We start from the raw sequence: 21,587 nt of genomic DNA on the forward strand, positions 1-21,587 counted from the left end.
TGCCAAGTTGAAGCCAGGCTGGAATTGCTTCCACAGGGCTCAAGCTTTAAACATATTTATTTTTCAGTGGGGGGTTGACATAAGAAGGCCATCAGAATAAAATAGAAAACTACCTGAGCTTTGGCTGAACCCTTACAGCCCCTTTAGAGCTGGTATAATCATTGTTCAATGGCAGCCACCCCTTAGCCTGAGTTAAACCAGAAACCCTCCAGTTACAAAAGAACTTGTAACTTTGCAGTCAGTTGATCTGATGAAAACACAACCACAAGCCATTATGTGTGCACTTTATCTTGCTCCTAACAGTATTCGTTGCTCACTCTCTACATGTATATAACTTAAATGTTGAATGGGACAAGTTCAGTCACGTGCACTATGAAGATCAGGGATAAAGCCTAGCAATAATGTATGTTAGCAAAATGCTAGTGGCACCCAATGGGAGCAGCATTAGCATTAATGTCTGGGACATTGGTAGGGTTTTCTTTACCGGGATAATTAGGTTACTCAAGGGCAATAATAATGTATATACCATATGTACAATATATTGGTTCACTAACTACAAAGAGAAATTGTGATTATTTATTTTTTACTGGAAGTAAAGCAAACTTTCATCTCAATCCTTTGTTTTAGCTAGGATGGCAAGTTAGCAAGGAAGCTAAACATGAAAGGAGCGAGTCCTACATTATATCTTAACTTTTGTTTTAGCATTCACAAACACCTGCCAACCCTTGCAACCATTAAATTGACTTTCTTAAGAACTGGTAATGCAGAACACTGCGGCAAAGCGAGTTTTCCCAAAGGGTATTATGTAAAGAAGATAAATGCAACCTCAGTTAGGCAAACCCAAGACAGATTGAGGCAGAGTCAGTACAACAAAGAGTCAACTGCAAGACTCCTTGTGGAAAGATGTATTGCTATGACCTTTACGTTATAAATAACTGTCAGAAAATCAAAGTATTCATTTTTCACAATTCAGTGAGTTTACATTTAAGTGACAACATATTTTATATAAATGTTCTTGCGTTGCTGGATGCTATTACTGTACTGATTTTAACTGGAGGGATGTTGGTCTGCAGGTAGGAGTCAGGGCCAGTCATTAAATAATGGAGGCTTGATTGCTCCACGCAGCAGGTCCTCCTGGGATCTGGATCTGCACCCACCCCGTCTGGATCGGGGTCTTACTCCCTCTGCTGCTGTGTCTCCTGTTTCCCACACATGTGGGTTTGAAGGGACCGGGCTCGGGAGGTTTGCGGCCGGCGCAGAACCCAGAGTGCACTAATCTATTTCCTGCACTTGTTATGGTTTCTTCAGCGAGGCCCGGAACATTCCTGGAGCCGAGCACGGGCGTTTGGGTGTCTTTGCCTGGAACCAGCTGTGTCAGCACGGCCGGGGCTCGGTTCGGTCCGGTGGGTTCCTCTGGCAGAGAAGCATCACTTCATAATGGCACCTCACCTACCACCTCATCCATCCTGGTTAACATGGAATCAAACATGGTTATGTTAACACCACTAGCCAGCTTTGGTTAGACCCCGACACGTCTAATACATACTGTCATTCGATACTTGGCAGTGTGTTTGTCAGAATGTCTGATGAGGGTTCTTATGCACTTTGCTGTGGTTTCTTGGCCTTTTTTTATGGAATTATGTTGCGGTTTTTCTCAAAGTCGGCCTTTTAGTTCTGTCTTAACATTGCATGGCAGGTTTTGATCTCTTAATACTTTGGTAAACCGTACAAAGCCTTCTTCAAAATGTTCCCTTGGCCTTGAGATTTCACAGTCAGCATGCCTTCACAAACATATCTCTGTGGGAGCACATGTGTTATTTGTCTTCTTTTTTTACTATGCCTCCTGTCATCTCGGCTCAGTTCGGCTCCAGCCCCCCCCCACAACCTTGTATAGGATAAGCGATTACAGACAATACATGGAAGGATAGTTGTGCCTCTCTCTTTGCTGTTATTGTTTACATTTTCTCTCACTTGATTCTCCCAGTTCGTAAAGTCACATTTTCTCATTTTCAGTTACCGAAATTGTAACTTATTATGAAAGGTGTTGCTCAAAGTGACAAGCAGCTAAAGAGCTTCATTAGATATTTCCCCTCTGGAGTGTACGTGCATTCGTCAGAAGGACTCAAACACGACTCAGTTCCTTGGTCTAAGTTTTGTTTAGGGGCTTCATAGTGTCCTTTTCTGTTGAAAGCAGCTCCAGACGTACACATACTTGACCTGCAGCGGGTTAAACACCTGTTGTAGAGAGTAGACGTTAAGAAAAAACACTTACAGAAGTCACCTGCTAAAATGGGGCAGACCAGCAATAAAACAAACGGTTTCTCTTCGACTTTCAAGGAAGTGGCTTTTTGAGTGCTATTTTTAATCGATTTAAAGGGACTTCAAGGCTGAAAATTCAATTTTAAGAACAAATTTTTTCTACATGTGTTTCTCCTACCAAAAGTTATCATGCCTCTTTAACACCTGTTGTGGATTATTTGTGGTTTAATGCCCCACACCTGTTGCTTGTTGACTAATTATGCCCATTCAGTTTAAACAGGACTGAGTGCTGCTTCTCTGTTTGGCTCTGATGATGATGATTCTGTGGAATGAAAATGTCTTCTGCACTTCTCTGCACTTAAGCTTGGTTGCTTGAACATGTTTTAAAAATATATTTCCTCTAATTGTATGCCATCTTGTGTCATTTGCAAGTTCTATAGCCTGGGCACTTCAATTTTTTTAATTAATTTGTCTCAAAAACATTCACACACAAGGTTTTTAAGTGTTTTAGAAGATGTGGGGAGCCTCAGACACCTTAAAGCACTTAAGAGGAAGATGGATAAATTAAAGTGGTGGTAAGAGCCGAACTAAGTGTAGGTGTTTGTGTGAGTGAAGGACAGAAAATTGTAGGCGGACAAGTTATGTTTCCCAAGCAGACATCCAGAAACAGTGAAGTATTATGTGATTAAAAAAATAAAGTCACATCTCAGCCAGCAGCTTACAGAAACCAGCTCCATGTCTCAGTTTCACATGTCAGGCTGAAGTCTTATTTTCTCTGTGCAGGGAGAGAAAAGTTCACCCAGAGACTTTGGAGCAGGCCGGTAAAACTGAAGCCTCTGGCTGTAAACAAAAAGATGATGTGCAGACCAGGGATGAGGGATTTCCCCGTACCTGGTTTTGGGAGAACCTCACACCATCGGACAGACAGGAGGGAGAGATAAGACCAAAATGCTGAATGAGCTAAAAGGGCAGGGGGCGCTGGGCGAGAGGGTATTTTATCCCAGGAGATGGGAAGGGGAGTGAAAAGGAAGTGGGAGAAGGTGGAGGAGACGCAGCTGGTTGTAAGAGAAGAGAAGAGCAGGAAGTGGATGGATTGGTTTGGAGGTGCGTGAGAGGAGCTCTTTGTGAGGAGATAAGGGTACGTATGAGTGTGCGTGTGATGGCAGTAGATAAAGAAAAGAGGAGGGAGATGTAACGGTACAAGATCCAGCTGGAACTGTTTATATGAAGCACAAACTACACACCTTTGTGACATAAGAACATATGCACTCACATGTGGAATTAGAAAATCATTAGTTTAGCACGGCAGTTACGTCATTACTCACGCTCGCAGACGTTTAGACGTGGCCTTATCTCTGTTATATTTCACTCCTTTCAACCTGGAATCCCACAGAGCTGTCTGAATGTGAAGAACGGCAGACGAGAGGGGAAATGGCAGCCGATCATAGAGAAATTATATCAACAACTTTCTTTCCTTTTTCTTTGAGTTTACAATAGTACCGTCCAGGATGACAAAAGCAGTGGTGGAAAATACACACATGCCGCCCTCAAGTATGCGTTTGAGCGACTTGTATTTGAGTACATATATATATTTACAGTATATATGCTATATATATGTATATTTTCACATGTATTTTTAGTTTGTTCTGTTCTGTATGTGATCTGGACTTTAAGAGGCGAGTTAAAAACATAGGATTCATTGATGATGAATTGGAGCATCAATGGCTGAGAAATTCTGACTTAGATCCTAATTCCCATAATGCAACTTGACTCCCCCAGGCTGTAATCAGAATCAGAGTCAGCTTTATTGGCCATGTATGCATAAGCATACAAGGAATTTGACTCCGGTTTCTTCCGCTCACTAATACAAACAAATAGACAAGTAAACAAAACCCCCCAGAAAGGGGATCCAACAGGAACAAAGGATAAACATTCAACTAGTATATTCAACATGAAATGTAAGAATGCAAAAGTATATACATGAACACAAAAACACAAAAAAACAACAACAATGAAATTTAGATTTAGATATAATGTCTTTGTATTAAAAATCCAATCCCAAACTGTGATACCCAAAAGTCACTTGAGTAACTGATCTGAATACATGTTTCAACACTGAACACTGTAGAAGAACTACAGCACAATGGATGATTATAACAGTTCAGTGAGGGGAGAGGGGATTCCTGTAAACTTTAGTCCAAACTTTCCGCCCCCTCCTCTCTGTTATGCCTTCATTAGGCTGAATAAAACAGCAGTAACATGACTCCGGCCGATACAAGAGTCGATCCGCGATGTGTTTTTCCAGGGTAACACATGTGCTGGTAGTTAGCTGCTATTTTCAATCTGGCCTGCGATCATTCGAGTGTCAGTGACTTCTCTGACTCACCTTTTTGAGAGTGAGGCAAAGCAGCAGAGTCCCCTACGAGCTCCGACACACCATAATAACCCCGGTGTCCTTGACGTGACCCACGTGCATATGTCAGGGGAGGGTTTCTGGAGTTCAGTAAGGCCTCTCTTTAAGAGTCTTTAAGGGGGTTTTCAAACAAGGGGGTCTGAGTCATTGATTTAGTAATTGATTAAAAGAATAGCAGAGCTCCAAGACGGCGCTCCAAGACACCTGCGTTCCTTTAACGCCTCCCGTGAAATTACTTGTTTGTGACTTGGCGAGCTGCAGTTCTTTGTTCTGCAGGGATCGTGCTTCTACATTAGATTTTATATTTGTATTCTCTCCAGTGTGTGCTCAGCCTTAATGTAACACACGTCACACTTTTGTAATACAAAACTGATCAATTTTGTGAGTCTCGCGTGTCCACCAACACTGAAAGTTGTCCAACACCTCCAGCAGCAGAACACACAGGCACACTTTAACAACGAATTTGGGGGTTCTTGTCCCTCCTCCTTTTTAGTATAAGTAATAAAACCTCCTAAATCTGTTATTCGCAGTCCAAAACGTTAATGAAAGGGGGGAAGAAAATGACCGTGAACGTTGCCAAGATCAACCTACAGCTTCCTGGTTTGCAAAAAAGGAGTTGAAGCGGAGAAGAAAAGCGAGGAACTGCTCCAAGACTCTGTCAGATACATAATGACTATCACATTTTCCATGTGTGTTTAAGGCTGCAGACAGAGGGAATGCACTGAATTCATTCTCTGATACCTTACAGAGCTATGCCTGCATATGTTTGATTAGGAAATAAAAAAGGAATAAGATAGTACAGTATATTTCTGTTGTTCACATTCCTAATTGTATTTTGGCTGCTCTACTTTGAGTTAAAGCGACTCTGAGTTTTGTGTTAAATTCACTTTATCTGTATTCAATGACTACAGATGTTCAGTGCTTCCATGGATATGGAATAGAAGGGCTGGTAATGGTTTGCTGATAAAGCTGATGAGTGATGTGAAGTGCAGAAAATGCTTTAGGGATCTGAGGAGGCAGTGGTTGAAAAGGTTTAAAACAATAGTGCTTAACTCTTTCCATGTTCTTTATAAGAGAAGTTGTTAATGTACAAACTACTGAGCTGTAAATTTCCTAATCTAAATTTTACCTGGTTGCACTTAAATTCAGATGATGGAACAAAAGTTTGTTACTATTTGGTGATATAGGTGTTCAAGAACAATATTATTTGTGTGATGTTAAACAGGTAGTGTGAGCCAAGAGGTACAGGCAATATTGAAATTATACATGATTTACAAGTTTTTTTTACACTTTTGTATTGTTGCACATAACTTGTTATTTTTTTACATTATTGCGATTTTTGAAAATATACTTGTAGGTATTTACATTTTATAAATGAGGTATGTCTAGGAGTGTTGAGTCAAATGCATCTGGACCTGCTTACAGATTTTTGAAGACGTTTTGTCTCTTCTTTAGATTCAGCGTTCCTATATTTAAGACCTGGATAACTGAGAATCTTCACAGACATACTATAGATATTTGATGTATTATATAAACTTTACTTCTGCATGTAGTTTGCATGGAAACCTACTTTCTAAAGATGTTAAAGTTTGCTACTGTTGAAAAAGCCCTAAAGTTAATTCCATAATCTTCACACGAGTATGTGTAATCCACATTATTTTGTTTCGCTAACAGAATGAAATACAGGATGATGTAGTGCGTGATCCCTTCAACAGTTTTTATTCGGTCACCTGTCTCTGCTGTTTTGAAGGCACAGCAGTTTGATTGAGGATCTTTTTTGGTGGTCAGATCTTGTTGTTTGGAGTTATAAAGTAATCTCTTTGGTCTCTGATCACGCCTGTGCAGCGCAGAATCTTCCACCACCCAGAGAGGAGTTTCCCTCCTCAGCACTTCTTCTAGATTACCCTAAACAAACAGTTGTGTAGAGTAATTTAAAACCATTGTCTGGTGTCGATTACTGCTTTCAGTAAGCGGTATGATTCACGACCCAGATGTCCGACAGCTCCCCCTCTTGATGCTTTGACTCGACGTCAATCTGCTCTGAGGTCGAAGAGCGTGCCACCCTTCATGTCTGGAGTGTGTGTGTGTGTGTGTGTATGAACAGATTATGGCAGAGAGACTTCCTCGTCTTCCTGACCAGCGGCAAGAGAAGATGGCTTGTTGTCATTCAGACTGACAGACCGCGCCCCCGCAGCCGGCCGCAGATGTTGCAGGCCACCCAGAAGGAACTCCAACACTCGTTATGCAGCGTAACAGAAGGCATTTCCATCTTAACCCACGTCAGAGAGCATCCCATCAGTCTTTAAGATCTGTTTTTGTATTTCGACTAGCTGACTTTGGAGGAAAACTGTATAATTTTGTAATTGAACTTTCTGCATGCGGTTTAAATTTGAATTATTGTGTTTAACAATTCATAAAAAAAGATCATCATTTTTTGGTTTCCATTCTAAAGTTTAACTTTATGAGCAAAATATCCTTCCATACTAACAATTTTTATTAAACACAATTTCACTGACACTGTATGAAATAGTACATTTTACCAATCAACTTCATTCTTTAAAAAAAACTCATTAACTCACTAATTTCCTAAAACAGCTCCTCCTGTAGTTTTACTAAAAAGTACATTTTTGTAGTGATGATTCACCCAGGAAAGTTTCACACAATTCAAAACGATAAAAGAACTTTGTCATCATCGATGAGAGAAATAAATGAATTACTGGAGCCATGGGTGCCAAAAGGTAGGGAGCTGTTCTCTTGGAGCTTTGGAGGCGTGGGAATTTAGGAAATGAAGATAATAAATCCTTGTAAAGTTAATTCAGTCTTCTCATAACACGTTAGGTAATTCAATTGAAATTCTAGCTTGCCATTTTCTAGGTAACATAACTAAGCCACAGTCTTGGATGGGGTAGGATTTTTTTGGCTATATTAATTAATAAAAGCAGTGTGATAAATCTGAACTCTCTTTTTATTTAGATGGTGCTGTCAAAATTGACCATCCATCTTCCGTAACCGCTTATCCAGTTAAGGGTCGCAGGGGTGCTGGAGCCGATCTCAGCTGTCAATGGGTGAAGGCAGGGTACACCCTGGACAGGCCGCCAGCCTATCACAGGGCTGACATATAGAGACAGACAACCACTCACGCTCACATTCACACCTACGGGCAATTTCAGAGTCATCAATTAACCTAACCTGCATGTCTTTGGACTGTGGGAGGAAGCCGGAGAACCCGGAGAGAACCCACGCTGACAACATGCAAACTCCACACAGAAGGTTGCCCCCTCTTGCTGTGAGGGGGCAGTGCTAACCACTACACCACCGTGCAGCTCAAAATTGACCAGTTCCTGCTCAACTTTAAGATTATATCACCATATTTTCCAATTTTGCATATATTTTTACTACATCTGTGACTGAATTAACTCTAAGCCTCTTTCAGGCTTAACACCTGGCAACACACACACACACACCACAGTCGTATTTCTCCCACTGTTAAATCATGTAGCGTCTTACACGCAACCCTTAAAATCACAGAGTGGCTTCCTCCACAAAGACCATAATGTTATACAGACATTACCCGCATGCTACACCAGGAACACCAGGAACCACCGAGGTGCAGAGAGAAAATGTCAGGCCACGGCAGATCTGTTGGAGGAGAAACATATTCAAAGAACACAAGACGTGTTTTGGTGTTCGTCCTTCGTCCATGTGGCGGAGTCCGTGACGGATGTGGCACACAGGGTGATGAGTTTGGCTGATGTGGGCATGGCCTGTAAAAGAACTGTTCCATTGAGATTTTCCCCCTAACAGGCTCTCTGTCAAGTATCCCCAAAAAATCTGCACAGCTCTTTAAAGCCTTCCTGTTTTTATCTGGCAGCACTTCAGCAGACCAGGGACTGTTCAAACTGTGTTTAAGTAGGACATGAGGTCCAGAGGTACAGTGTGGAAATGAACTAGAAATGGCCTTTCCTCTGCTGGATATCTTTAGTTTTAGATCTTTGAAGATCGTTTTAAGGTGGACGCAAAACATCATGAGCAGTCTGCTGCTGTCTTTTTGTTCATTCGTCCAGCTGAGACACCCGTCGTCCAGCAAGCAGTCCAACCGCAAAACACACTTATTTTTTAGATTATTTTTTTAAATCTTTACAAAGAAACACATTTGAATAAATTAAATTTTCTTCTTGTAACATGTAGTGGCCATTACCGGTACTGCATGTTAAGGCAAATTTGCATTATTCTGGGCGTCATTTTGCATTCAGGAGTATACAGTATACACCACCTTCTTTGCCACAGCTAGGACGCAGTTTACAGTATACTAACAGGCAGATAACAAGTTTTTAAAACAGCTTGCAAACAAGACAGAAAAATTATATATATTATAAAATATATTTTAATGCCTTAAATACCTTTTTGTGGTTTATTGTTACAGCTGCTCATTGGAGGGAAAATGTCACGTTATTTGTTTTATTTCTGGTTTTCTCCAACTGGAGATATTTAGCTGTTTGTTTTTATTTGAAGTACTTGCCAGACCTCTGTCGGCACTGGGGGTCTTTGTGGTGGTTTTTAACATTTTGACTGGCACCTGAGGCAACCAGCGGGAGATCTAGACATCGATCAGATGAGGTTTCGGAGACAAACTCAGATCCAGATCCTTGCAGCTGAGACGAGACTTTGATGTTGAAAAATGCCGACTGAAGGAGATTTACAGAATCTCAGATTTCCTTGTATTGCAATGTTGTTTGAAAGGGAATAAGATTCAAATTCACATCCTGTATGGTTATATCGGGAAGTGCTGCACTATGTGATCAATTAGAATGGCAGCTGACTGAAGACAAACAGCCTCTGAATCCTGCTTTTCACTGGATAAAGTGTTTCTTCTGTTTTTCTTGTCCTGCTCTCCTGCATTCTCACTTTGAACTCACTTCTTCTTTTTTGACGATGGTGTTGTGTTTCCTTCAAAGTTGAGCGTAGGCAGGCTATCAAATTCCTGATGCTAATGTGATGGTCATTAACTAGTGGGCCACACACACACACAGAGACATAAAGGAACACACTCACACACACTTCCTAGAGAGCTGCAACGATTTGAGGTGCTTAAGCTCCGATGTTTTGCTTTGTAACTAAAACCTAAGTCGCTCCGTTGGGCCCCAAATCCCTCAGCTGAGTAAGTCCATTCCCTTTCCCCACTCCATTGTTGATGTAGTTTTTTTCTGGAAAGACGACCTGTTTGTGCAACTGCATCGAGCGCTGAGTCTGTGCAGAGCCGAGCGGGGCCTCCGGGGGCCGATGGGAGGGGGGCGGGGCTGCAGGAAGAGAGGATGCTGCCGCCGCCTGCGTTCCTGTCTGACCACAGCTCATCTGAAAACCATTTTGGAAGTCTTTTATTTATCTACCTTTACTATCAGTTGGTGAGATATCATTATGGTAGGATGAAGAGTGGGCAGTTTTGCCTGATCTCTGTCTTTTCAGAGTTAAATTTGCACAGCTAAAAGACCAGTGAAGAGTCTTCATGTTGAAGAAATCGAACAACAAAAAAAATCAAAACCAATCAAACTTTTTGTATTACATTTTTCTATCAGGATTTTTCTAAGTAACCTGTCAACTTGTTCTACATTTGCCAATTAAACTAAGAATGACATTTTAGAATGATATGACCTCTGCACAATGATACATCCTGAACTTATATTTTATAATAAAGCTGCACTAATCAATGTTTTTGTATTATTAATGGATCAAATGACTCTCTAGGAAATAGCTGTGTAATGTGAAAGGGGTTGCTAGTAGTAAGTGAATCATTAGTTCAACCTCATTTCCAGCTTTGATAAACCACTGTACACTAAATCCACCTCCAAACACCAGAATGACAAAGTTGTCAACTAGCTGGTGAACATAGTGGAGCGTTTAGCAGCCAAAGAGCAACATATTTCTGTTAGGAGTGGGTGGAGACCAAAACTAAGCTAATAGTCAAAGGTACATTTTGGACATGGCTCCAAATATATTCTAATGTCTATTGGTTGTGTATATAAGCAACTGTAACACATTCACCATAACAACTTTTTAAGGAGGTACTGTAGCGTTTTAAGCTGCTCCCAAGTGGCCAAAATAAAATCACCTGATGCAGCTCTAAATTTGTCTTGTATCTGTCTCCCATGGCATAAACTAAGTGTTGCATTTCTCTTTACAAGCTCAGACATTCAACCATGTTGCACTACTGGAAACTCATCTCGTTCAGCAACATCAGTGCAGACATCTTGCTTGGTCAGCACATTTTTTTACAGTACAAAAAGTGACATTTTCCCACATCAGTCCAACTTGTGCTTTAAGTGGAGGCTGGCTGGTATAACTGTTTATGTACTCTGTATTAACAAAAACCTGTGTTTTCTACTTCTTACCTCATTCTTTTTTTAATATGTGTCTAATGAAACCTCATAAACCTGTCACTGTACAAAAATACTGACAGATGAATTCGATCTTTATGTGGAAAAGAAACGATTCAGCCCCACGCTCCTCCACAGCGAGGCGGCAGACAGTTGGAGCCGGGAGAGCTGCTAGATGCTGCAATCTTGGTTGCCTCATAATTTTGACAATGCCTTTTGTTTGATGTGATCAAAAAGCTCAGTCTGAGACGTTCTTTTTTTCCTCTCCTTTTCTTTTTTAATGTAGATGATCTGGCCCTTGTCACCCTCCTCAGAGAGGTTCTTGGCTCACTGCAGACGATGTGACACGGGTTACCATCTTTTACAATTAAACCATCTCTGCTTTTTCTCCACATCTCAGATCTTCAAATCATTTTGTCCTCCTACTCTCCATCATCCTTTCTCATATTTTTTTTCTCTCAAGTCATCATTTTGCGACTGAGCGTTGTTGGCCTTGTCCTGCCTGTCTTCACTCCTCCTCTTACTCCCCTCCCCAAAATTACAGTCACGATCATCACGCCTGCTTGTCTCCTGTGATGGAGGCGTATGGTTTCCATCACATGCAATAAAAGAGATGGAGCCTGAATTGGGCCACACATAGAGTCGGTGATGGTATCGGTTTTCCTGCAGGGCCCCAAAGCCATCCCAATGAACTCAGAACCCTTTGGCCCCAATTCTGCACTTCCTCTGACTGCGTCATTGGCAGGTACGGCCTAAATGTGAGCTCAGTGGGCATCATGTAGGACGGAGTGTATGCTCCAAGATGTTAAACGGTCAGTTATTAGGCCAGGACCTCCGCTGTGAGAGACCTTTGTGCATTGGCTGAGGATCGTGTTCAACATCGCCTCTCTTTACATGTTCCTTTAGAGGAAAGAAGAGCTGTTTGTGATGTCATTTTCATTTCTTTGTTTTTTTGTGGTGGTTCCAGTGGGAGTTTTGTATAACAAAATCAAAATCACATTTTCTGTGCCGCAAAACCTCCCGGATCTCCTTCTTTTCGTCTATAAAGTTGAAGACAACAAGTGTACTTCTAATGCTTAATGATAAATGTCACCAACACAATTAAGTGTGAGAAGATCAGAAAGGGGATTAATCTTTAAAGGCGTGTCTCAAAGTCACTTATATATGTCCACCAACACTGAATGTCATGCAGCATCACACACATTCACTCACACCCACACTGTTGTAGCATGAGTCAGTGCAGACCACCTCATCATGCCATTGAGAAAGCTGAGCGGAGTATGACTCATTCATTGAGCCACCGTGTCCCTCCTGACTGTAAAACATCTTGGCTTGGATCACAGTGTTTCAGAGATCTTGTAAAACGGAAACCTCTTTCTGTTTGAGTAATGAAGGACAGATGGAACAAAAGATGAAAAAAAAAAAAATTGGAAACAAACAACTACAATCTTGGCATTCAGTGATTCAGCAGAGATACTGTTGGAGTATCTGATGTAATCAAGATGCATGAACTCAGGTACTGGACTTGTGTGCAATATAAGCCACTATGTGTAGAATTTTGTATGTGATTGTAGTATATTTTAGATTATTTTGAAGGCATATGTTTTTGTTTGCACATAAAGAAGACGACGTTATGGTTAAAACTGGATCATTTTATGAGTCACATCTCAGTGTCATTAGGTTGAACCTGTGGGATTCAACTACTAGCAGGCGCAAATGTCATTAAGCCTATAAAGCAACAAATAATAGCTAGTATTTCCGTTTTCCAAGGAAAAAGATTGTACTTTTTACTGATTGCCGTTTTATCTGGCAGCTGAAGTTACTCGTAATTTTACAGGTTATGATTTTTGGTTGAAATTGATATAAATATCGCTGTTGTCAGGTAAAAATCCTGTGTCTTAATGATGTTCAGTCAGGAACACTGAAAAACTGCCCTGTCTTAGATAATGTGTGCCAGAGAATTCATTCAACCTTTACAAGACATTCTTTCTTTTTTTATTTATTTCTATCTTTTCGAGACCATTTCAGCAAAAAAACTTTTGTGCAAGTTCAAGCGACAAAAACCCTCTAGTGGCCGTGGTTACTATAAATCTTGACCACTCGGAGCAAAGAAAGAAGTATTGTGACGTTATTACAGAGCAACAAAGTCACATATGGAGCAAGTTGAGGGGGTTGGATGAATTTCCCTCTTCAATGAGTTTCAGTTGTCTCTGTCCCTTTCTTATATCCTTTTTTCTCTCAAACTTTACTCTGTCCTTCCTCTCTGCCTTTCTTATTGTCTTGACTTGTGTCCTAACTTTTCTTCTGTCCCTCTTTTTCGTTCTTTGTTTCTTTGTTTTGCTCATTATTTCTTTCTAGCTTGCTTCACTGCCTAGAAATAGCAAAAACCGAGAATACAAAGTAACCTCTCCCTCCTCACAATGTGAAGTGTTTAAGCTATAGTACTGTATACTTTACTTGTAACAGAGTTTTTCATCTAATATAGTTAGTTCAAATGTACTTTGACTTAAGTCCAGGCTTAGAGGATTTCTTCCACTGCTGTAGTTTGTCTTGAACTTCTCTCTTTGTCTTTGGTGCCAGGTATAATTTGGTGATTGCCCTCTTGGAGTAATCTGCTCTCTTGTTCCTGGAAAGGGGTTGAGTGTGTGTGTTAGAGTGAGGCAGGGATCCAAATCACAGTTTGGGTGACCTCAGCTCACAGCTTTGTGTTCTCATCCGTTACTATAGCGTCCTTTCTGCTATTTACAGTAAATAAACATTGTCTTTTAATGAGCAGGGCCCACGCATTGTCAGTGTTTTTGCGGTGAAATCATTTTGACATGTCTCGGGCAAAAAGATGGATGAAAAACATGATGTTTGGGTGATCCTTTTGTTTCAGGAAATGACGCTGGTAAGAGACACAGACTTGGAGACACTCAATTATCAAGGTGGACACAATCCAAATATTATTTCAACATAGAGGTTTAACAGGAACAATGAGTGACTTTATCCAGCAAAAACACACAATGACATTCACTATTGAAAACCCACTGGTGTGTTGTTGTTTTGGAAAGCTGCTTTGTCTTTGGAGCATCAGTTTTGCTTCGCTGGGAGCAGTAAAAGTGTTGTGTTCAGCTTGTGGTCTGAACATCCTGGACGATGGTTGTTTTTATGGTTGTGGTCGGTCAGATCTGTGGTGTCTGACTGCGCAGGCGAAAGGGGAAAGATGACGAATCAAAGTCTGATTTAATGACGAGCAGCCAAACTAAAGGAATCTGAGTCTCTGATGTTAAACTGTGAACAAGGAGTTCACTGTTCACTTGTGCTTTCCACGGTCTGCTTCAGGTTCTCTTCTTCCTAATTTTAAATATTTAATAATAACTTGTGTCACACTAGAAGCTTCTTTTATTTACTTCATCACATGACTCAAGACCTCAAGATATTTTATCCATGTGTTGGGATTTGTGCATCTGGGCCCCGTTAGTGTGTCAGATATTTGAGATTGTGTGAAAGACGTTGGTCCTAACAGTCTCAAATCCATCTGGCCATTTGTCATGTAAACAGTCAGGGGATGTGAAGCGATGCCATATAGAACGTTTATTATTGTTATTTGTCATCAAGGAGGAAATAATTTCCCACAGTAGGTGCATACATAGCACAAACAAGTAAGATATACAAAATGATACAAAATAATAAAGAGACAAAGAGAAAGGAATAACACTTAACATACCACTGGTCTTGGATTCAGGTTCTTTTTAATGCAAACTGTGTCAAAACTAGGTTGAAATTCCTGCCAACAAAAACAACCCAAGTAAGAGGACATAAATGTGACCTATATAGTTTACAAAGGCGGGTCCCATGTAAGCATGGTTTTGATAATTTGCAGGTTAGTGGACACAACATTAAAACTGAGCTAAATTTGGGTGCAAGGTGACGTCTATAGTTACATATAAACATGTTTTAACAGAATTTCTATAAATACCTCTCAACTTGTAATTAGGACCGGCTTCACGTTGAAATGTAGTCATGTAAATGCTGTTAAAACAAATAACATAAACAGTTACTTTTCAACCCAATTTAGCCCAGTTGTAAACCTAAACACCTGAATATCCTTATTCTCCTGCTGTATATACGTGGCAGCATCTAGCATAACTAAGGCTTATTTCATTTTAATTCTGTTGTGGTACTGACCAAAAAACTTTTAAGTACTAAAAGCTGGTGTCAAATGGTTTATCTGATTCCTACTTGGATTCAAATGATCTTAATCAAAACGTTTCAAATTTAACTTTATTCATTGTGCTTATTGCAGATATATTGTTATGGGTATGTTAGTTGATAGGTAAACATTTAGAAAACAGGACTTTTAAACTGTAAAATATTCTACTCGTTATGCATTTTGGTAGCAATTATTTGAAATTAATTCTAAGGGATCCTTACCTATTGTTCATTTATGTTACGTGTTTATATTTTTAAAAAGTACTACCAATAGATGTATCATTATTGGATTTTGGTATCTCCCAAATATCAAAAATCAATTATCAGTTACTAGTACTTAAACCGTTCAAGCCCAGTCTTAAACATCATGTACTGATATAAACTCACTCAAAACAAACCAGTTAATACAATAAATTATATAATAAATGAATGGCATACAGCTTCTTAAAGGGAAAAAACAATCCCTGATATCTTCCCTTATGCAGATGACATACATGTATATGTTAATAAACAATGTAAAATAGACGGGAAACACAGATGATTGGCACAAATACCAAACACCAATATTATCCTAAAGCTTCCCACAGCCGTCCAGTCCAGCATCTGTCTCTTCTCCTTATTTGTTCTTCTCATCCAGGAAGTGACCCACTGGGAAATGAACAGCAAGCAGGTCACAACCCCCGATAAAGCCTCTAACAGCCCACTGGTGTGTCGACACTCGGGGGTTGAAGAGATTACAGCTGCTCCATCTGACGTCCGTGTGCTCATGGAGGAGCTGTGAAAACCGAAATCTCCTTTGTTGTTGTGTTGTCAGCCATGTGTGTTGTGTTATGACAGGTGTCTTCCATATTTGACAGCCAACGCAAAAATTCTCCACTTATCCACGGGAGCATCTGAAGATCATTAGTCGCCGTTCACTGAAATGGAAAAACCTTTTGCCTGTGTTATAGTTTATACCCTTCCAAAGTGTTTTGGTATCATTTCAGCGCGCCAGATTTGTAAACACTGTCAGCATGTTTGAGTTGGAACAGCAAATTTGGGGCAGCAGCGCTTTGATTACTGTGAACTGATGAACTGATATGCTTGCTTTATTGTGGAAGCATGCGCGAGCTGACACTTCAAACATGTCAGCAGTTATGAATGATTCAGAAACGCAATCATTTATCGTGGCTACATTCCCAGAGTGCACTTCTCTGCTTACAGTTGAACCCGATGGCAAGGGAAGACTTTGGTAATTCCTCACACACAGCTGTGTTAGCTGAGTTCGTGCTTAGTAACTGGCTTCACACCCAGAATTGTAGCTGTGCTTTTAAATGTCTTTCAGGCATATACACTTGTAAATACATTTTAAGGAGCCTATTGAGGCCCTCCTCATTATTTAGAGCATCAACCATGTTTTGGGGCTCTAAAGCTGAGGTCATTCTCAGGTGTGTGGTACAATATACTATAAGCAGCAAGCAACACACCATTAGAATTCTCCAGTTTTTTTTGTTGTCTTCTTGATTCTCACCGTGCTTTTCTGGCGTTTCCTCTCTTGAAATTGACAAAAGTCAGAATCGTTGATTTAGTTTATGTAAAGATGTCACGCTCTCAGATTTAATTTACCCATTTTTCACTGCAGCTTCAGGCAAAAAAATGAAAGAAGGACAGTTAATTGGCTTGAGAAGCGGTCGTGTCATCTGCTTTTGCTAAGATTAAAAACTGTGGAAGCATAAAATTAAAATACTCAGTTTAAAGATGATTAGAGTCAATATTTTTATTTTAACTATCAAATGTCTATTTGTAATCTGAAAGGACTCACAGAGAATTATCTTTACTCTGTACCGATTGAAAGTGTTTTCAACCACATTAGTCAACTATTTTTAGGGAAAAAGCTCTAAAAACCCAATATAAACCTACATGTACAAAGTCAGCAGCTAACTGGTGAACACAGTGTTGCATTTAGCAGCTTAAAAAACTGATATTTTCATCAGGAGTTGGTGGAGACCAAAACAAAGCTTAAAATAGTGGATTTATATCTGTCCGGTCACCTCACACACAACTCCAAACGAATGCTAATGTTTCTCCTTATCTACTGAATGTGTATATAGACGATTGTTTGCTAACACATATGCTTTCTAAACTTCATAATATGACAATGTCAGTGTTATGCTTATGGCTTATTATGCCGCCCCCAAGTGTTTTATCTAAAGATTATAGCCTGACCGATGCATGGCTTTTGAGGAAAATACAATATGAATATGGCCTTATACACAGAACGCGTTAAGTAGGTCGGTATTCTTGGCGGTTGTGTCATTTGAGTTGGCAAAGAATCAAAACCATAGAAGGATTAAATTCAAAACCCCCTTCAGTGTTACTCAGTTATTTTTGCAGTAAATGCCTGTGCTTTTTACCTTATATCACATGTTCTCTCAGGGCGGCCGGGCGCTGAGGAGAACTCCCTTCCAGCTGGACTTGTTGTTTAACTGATCTTTAACAATCCCTTCACTCCCATAAGAACGAGTCAAGTTGTTAACTTTGGCATCTCAACTCCCATCGAGACCCTGACGAGCCAATCAGCGCTGCATTTTTTATTAATTGAAGTATTACCTCATGTGTTAAACTAGCTGTGTGGTGAAATGGTCCTGGCTCTTTACAGGTTGATGAATAATGGTCACATGATCGACTGGCATTCAGATGGTGAAAGTCATGTACTACACTTTTTGTGCCGTCATGTTGAATATTTTGCGAATGTGAAGCAAGTTTCATTCCAGGTGCATTAAACCAGAACCCCCCCCGAACCTTTCACACACACACACACACACACACACACACACACACACACACACACACACACACACACACACACACACACACACACACACACACACACACACAGAGACACACACTTCCTGAATAGAAAATGAAACGCAGCTGTGTTCCCGTCAGTGCTGTGGATCTCGCCACTCATCTGTCATTAAAGTTTTCCTATTATCCCACAAGTGTCCTCACTAGCTGAGGTCATTTAGTTTTGACTTTTAAGTCAACTAAAGCTGCAAGAAGATTTACAAAGAGGCAACATTTAATGTCTCCTAAAGTGATTTACTTTCGGTGATTCTTGTGTAAAACTCACATAAGTCTGAATCTGTGCACACGAGAGACGTTGACTGAAAAAGAGGAAGTTTGCTGAGTGAAGGCTGAGTTCAGGAAAACAAGCATGTCGCTGAGTGTAAACAAACCGGTGGGGGGGGGGATTGTTTTCGTGTCCCTTTGCCCCTTCACCACCCGGGCCCTAAGGGAACTGCTCGACTGTTTAATGTGGGCTCCAGGGCTGTTTGTCCAGATGTGTGACTCCTGGACATGGAGAGTCCCTAGCTAACACCAAATTCTACCCACAAATCCTTTTTTAGACCTTTTTGCTCCAGAAAAACAATGTTTTGAATCATGTGGTCTTTCTTTTTTTGCACAGGGATCCAGGAGGGCACCCAGTGCACCAAGTGTAAGAATGAATGGGCGCTGAAGACCTCCATAGCTCTGCTCTATGTGCTGTGTACTCTCCTCACCATCGCTGTTGCTGTGCTTGGATACAAAGGTAAGAAGGCCCAGTAAACTACACTACGCTCTTCTTCCGTCACTGCGACCTGAAGGGTATAATTGCTGGATGACCAACATTTCTAAACATCACTTCGACAATGCAATTTGTTTGCCAAAATGATTGGCTCACAGTGTGCTGAGAAAGCGGATGTCCAAACACATCATTTGGTTTCTTTTTGTGCTGCCAAGAAATAAGAGCATGGCTGTTTGATGAGTGTGTGAGTAGACTGAGAGCTTGTGTGTGTTGTTTGTGTGAGAGAAAATGAGAGGTCTTCATCATCACCAGAGTGGCCCCATGCATGACCAAGCATGATATAAATGTTTTTTGGCATGTTACTTTGTCATTATGTAAAGGAAATAGATCAGTAATGGAAAATATGAGCAGAGGATTACTGCACCTATAAAAAAAATATCTTTCTCTCAGAAGTCACGTTTACATACAAATAAAGGGTCAGTTCACCCAAAACAATGGGTTAGATAATAGTTGGACATTTTGTGACTGAATTTAAGTGTTAGATGATACACATTAATACCACCCTCATGAACTCTTTCTGTCTGTTAATTATGAAGCTATAGCTTGCAGCTAGTTAGCTTAGCTTAGCATAAAGACTGGAAGACAAAACAGGTAACAAAATTCCCATACCAGTATTTGCGAAACTCATTAATTAACTGGTTATATCTTGTTTGTTTAACCCATACTACAACCCTTACCTTGGACGTACCAGACTAGCCTGTTCAACCTGTTTCCAGTCTTTATGCTAAGCTAGGTTGCTACTGGCTGTGGCCTTTATAATTGTCGTGCAGACATTACATTACATTACATTACAGTCATTTAGAAGACGCTTTTATCCAAAGCGACTTACAGGAAGTGTATTCAACGTAGACATGATAGTGGTCTTATCTTACTCTTGGCAAGAAAGTGAATAACTGTAATTCCCGAAATGTTAAACTCTTCCTTGAATGTGAGTAGTATGTAGCCATGAAGATCTCATCGTTTTGTTGTAATTTGTCCCTTTAAGTTTCAACCCTGTCCCCTCTCTTTGTGCTTCAGCCCCTCTGTCTCCACCCCACAACCTTCACTTATTTTACCAACACCCCCAAAGCTCACCTCCTCCTCTCGTCTTCAGGCTTTGTGGAGCTCAACTTCCTTGTTGGCCTTTTTAAAAAAATTTCCAGGTCGGGGAAACAGTCCCGCCATCTTTCGGAGAATTGAACTCTGAATGTTCCTGTTATAATTTAGCTAAACGCTCCAATATGCGACTGCGTGTGTCTCCTCCTTATTTTCTTTTTGTTAAAGTTAACATGTTTCAGGAGTTATCTGTGTGTCTTGAGTGCATTAACAATGATGTCCCCTTACTCTCTGAGCTCAGTTGGTCCTACTTGTTCCATGCTTCATGTTTTCATGCAGGCCCTAATTGATCACAGATGAGCAGCTAGTGAACTCCAGTGCAGCTCCACTAGAACCCACTGAAATTGGGTTTTTACTGGCACTGAAGCAGCGCTCTGTCAAGGGAACCACAGCTCAAGCTAAACGCACACTCCCAGCTCCAGATGGTTATGTAGTGAGACCCGGAGTGCTCTATGCACTTAACATGTGTGCTTCACTCTGTCCTTCATCGCTGACCCACAGAAACACACTGGTTGTGACTCTTTTGTTTTGATGGAGTTGAACTGTGGAGGTTTGGCAGAGATTGAGTGACCTCTGTCTTTATTGACAAGACCAAAAGCAATATGAGGTCACTCTCTGGCCTCTGAAGGGATTTGAATCCCATTCATTTTCTTCAGAGACATTAAGAACGGAGACTGGAGGAGGACATCATCTGTGCGTTTTACGTTCTTTTGATTCTCAAGCATCAACTGGATTTAAATGTGAACACGATTTTCCTGCTACAGCCTTTCTTGTTGTGGTATTACAAGTAGCTAATGGTGGCTAATGTTAGCAAGCTTTAGTTGCTGTGTAATTGACATTACAGAGTGAGTTTCTGACGTTGTGACTCTAATTGTGCTACTGCTACACTTTGCTTTAGTATGTCACAGTTAAATACTGGAATGGTTTTATCACAAAAGTAAAACCAGATGTAAACACACCGTTCCTGACTGGGAGACATATTTGTTGTTTCCTGCTTTTGGTCCCATTACACTGAGGGTCTGTCAGATCGCCTAGTGATGTCCTGACATCACCTCCAGGCTAGCTGCTGCGCTACTAGCTTCTGTGATTCAGTGCAAATCCTCACTGAACATTTCCTTCTCAGTTTTGTGATGGTTGCCCCATGGCTCCTACAAATTATGAAATATTCAAAGTATGGAGTTTACAATTCAGTCGCTTCATACCTATTTTCACTATACCTGACTTTATATACATAAGGAAGCTAAGGAAGGTTTTAGGAACCACTCACACGAGAGCTGGAAAGAGTTCAAACTGGATACAAAAAAAGCAATTTCGTACAACCTAAAGAAATAATGCTTTTCTCTGTAGACCTGTTGCAATTTTATGGTTAAATTTGCCACGGTGTGATGCAATGAGCCTCCCCGGAGGCCAGTACACGAGCAGAACGTGGAAATGGCCCAGTGATGTCTATATGTGGGAGTCTGCTTGTTTTAGTTTCAGTTTCCAGGCTAGTGCACATGTGAGTGTTGTGAAAGAAGCAATGTGCCAGTGTGGCCTATGATTCAGTCTGCGGACGTGAAGTCAAAGTGTCTTTTGTGCTCTGCAGTGCTGGACTGTATGTTCTTTATCTGGAAATGTGTCCCATGTAGTTTGATGTGTGGAGATTTTC

The 21,587-nt window shown here is 40.6% G+C and overlaps 1 protein-coding gene across 1 annotated transcript in view; it reads left to right on the forward strand.

Annotated features, from left to right (window-relative positions):
- Positions 1–21,587, forward strand: part of LOC129110840 (collectin-12-like) — a 31,788-nt gene that overhangs the window by 4,572 nt on the left and 5,629 nt on the right. The window contains exon 3 of the mRNA XM_054623076.1: positions 18,686–18,808. Within this exon, the coding sequence (XP_054479051.1) occupies positions 18,686–18,808 (123 nt within the window). The remainder of the gene's footprint in view (positions 1–18,685; positions 18,809–21,587) is intronic.

The sequence above is a fragment of the Anoplopoma fimbria genome, chromosome 21 (genome assembly GCF_027596085.1).
Source record: "Anoplopoma fimbria isolate UVic2021 breed Golden Eagle Sablefish chromosome 21, Afim_UVic_2022, whole genome shotgun sequence".
Classification (NCBI taxonomy): domain Eukaryota; kingdom Metazoa; phylum Chordata; class Actinopteri; order Perciformes; family Anoplopomatidae; genus Anoplopoma; species Anoplopoma fimbria.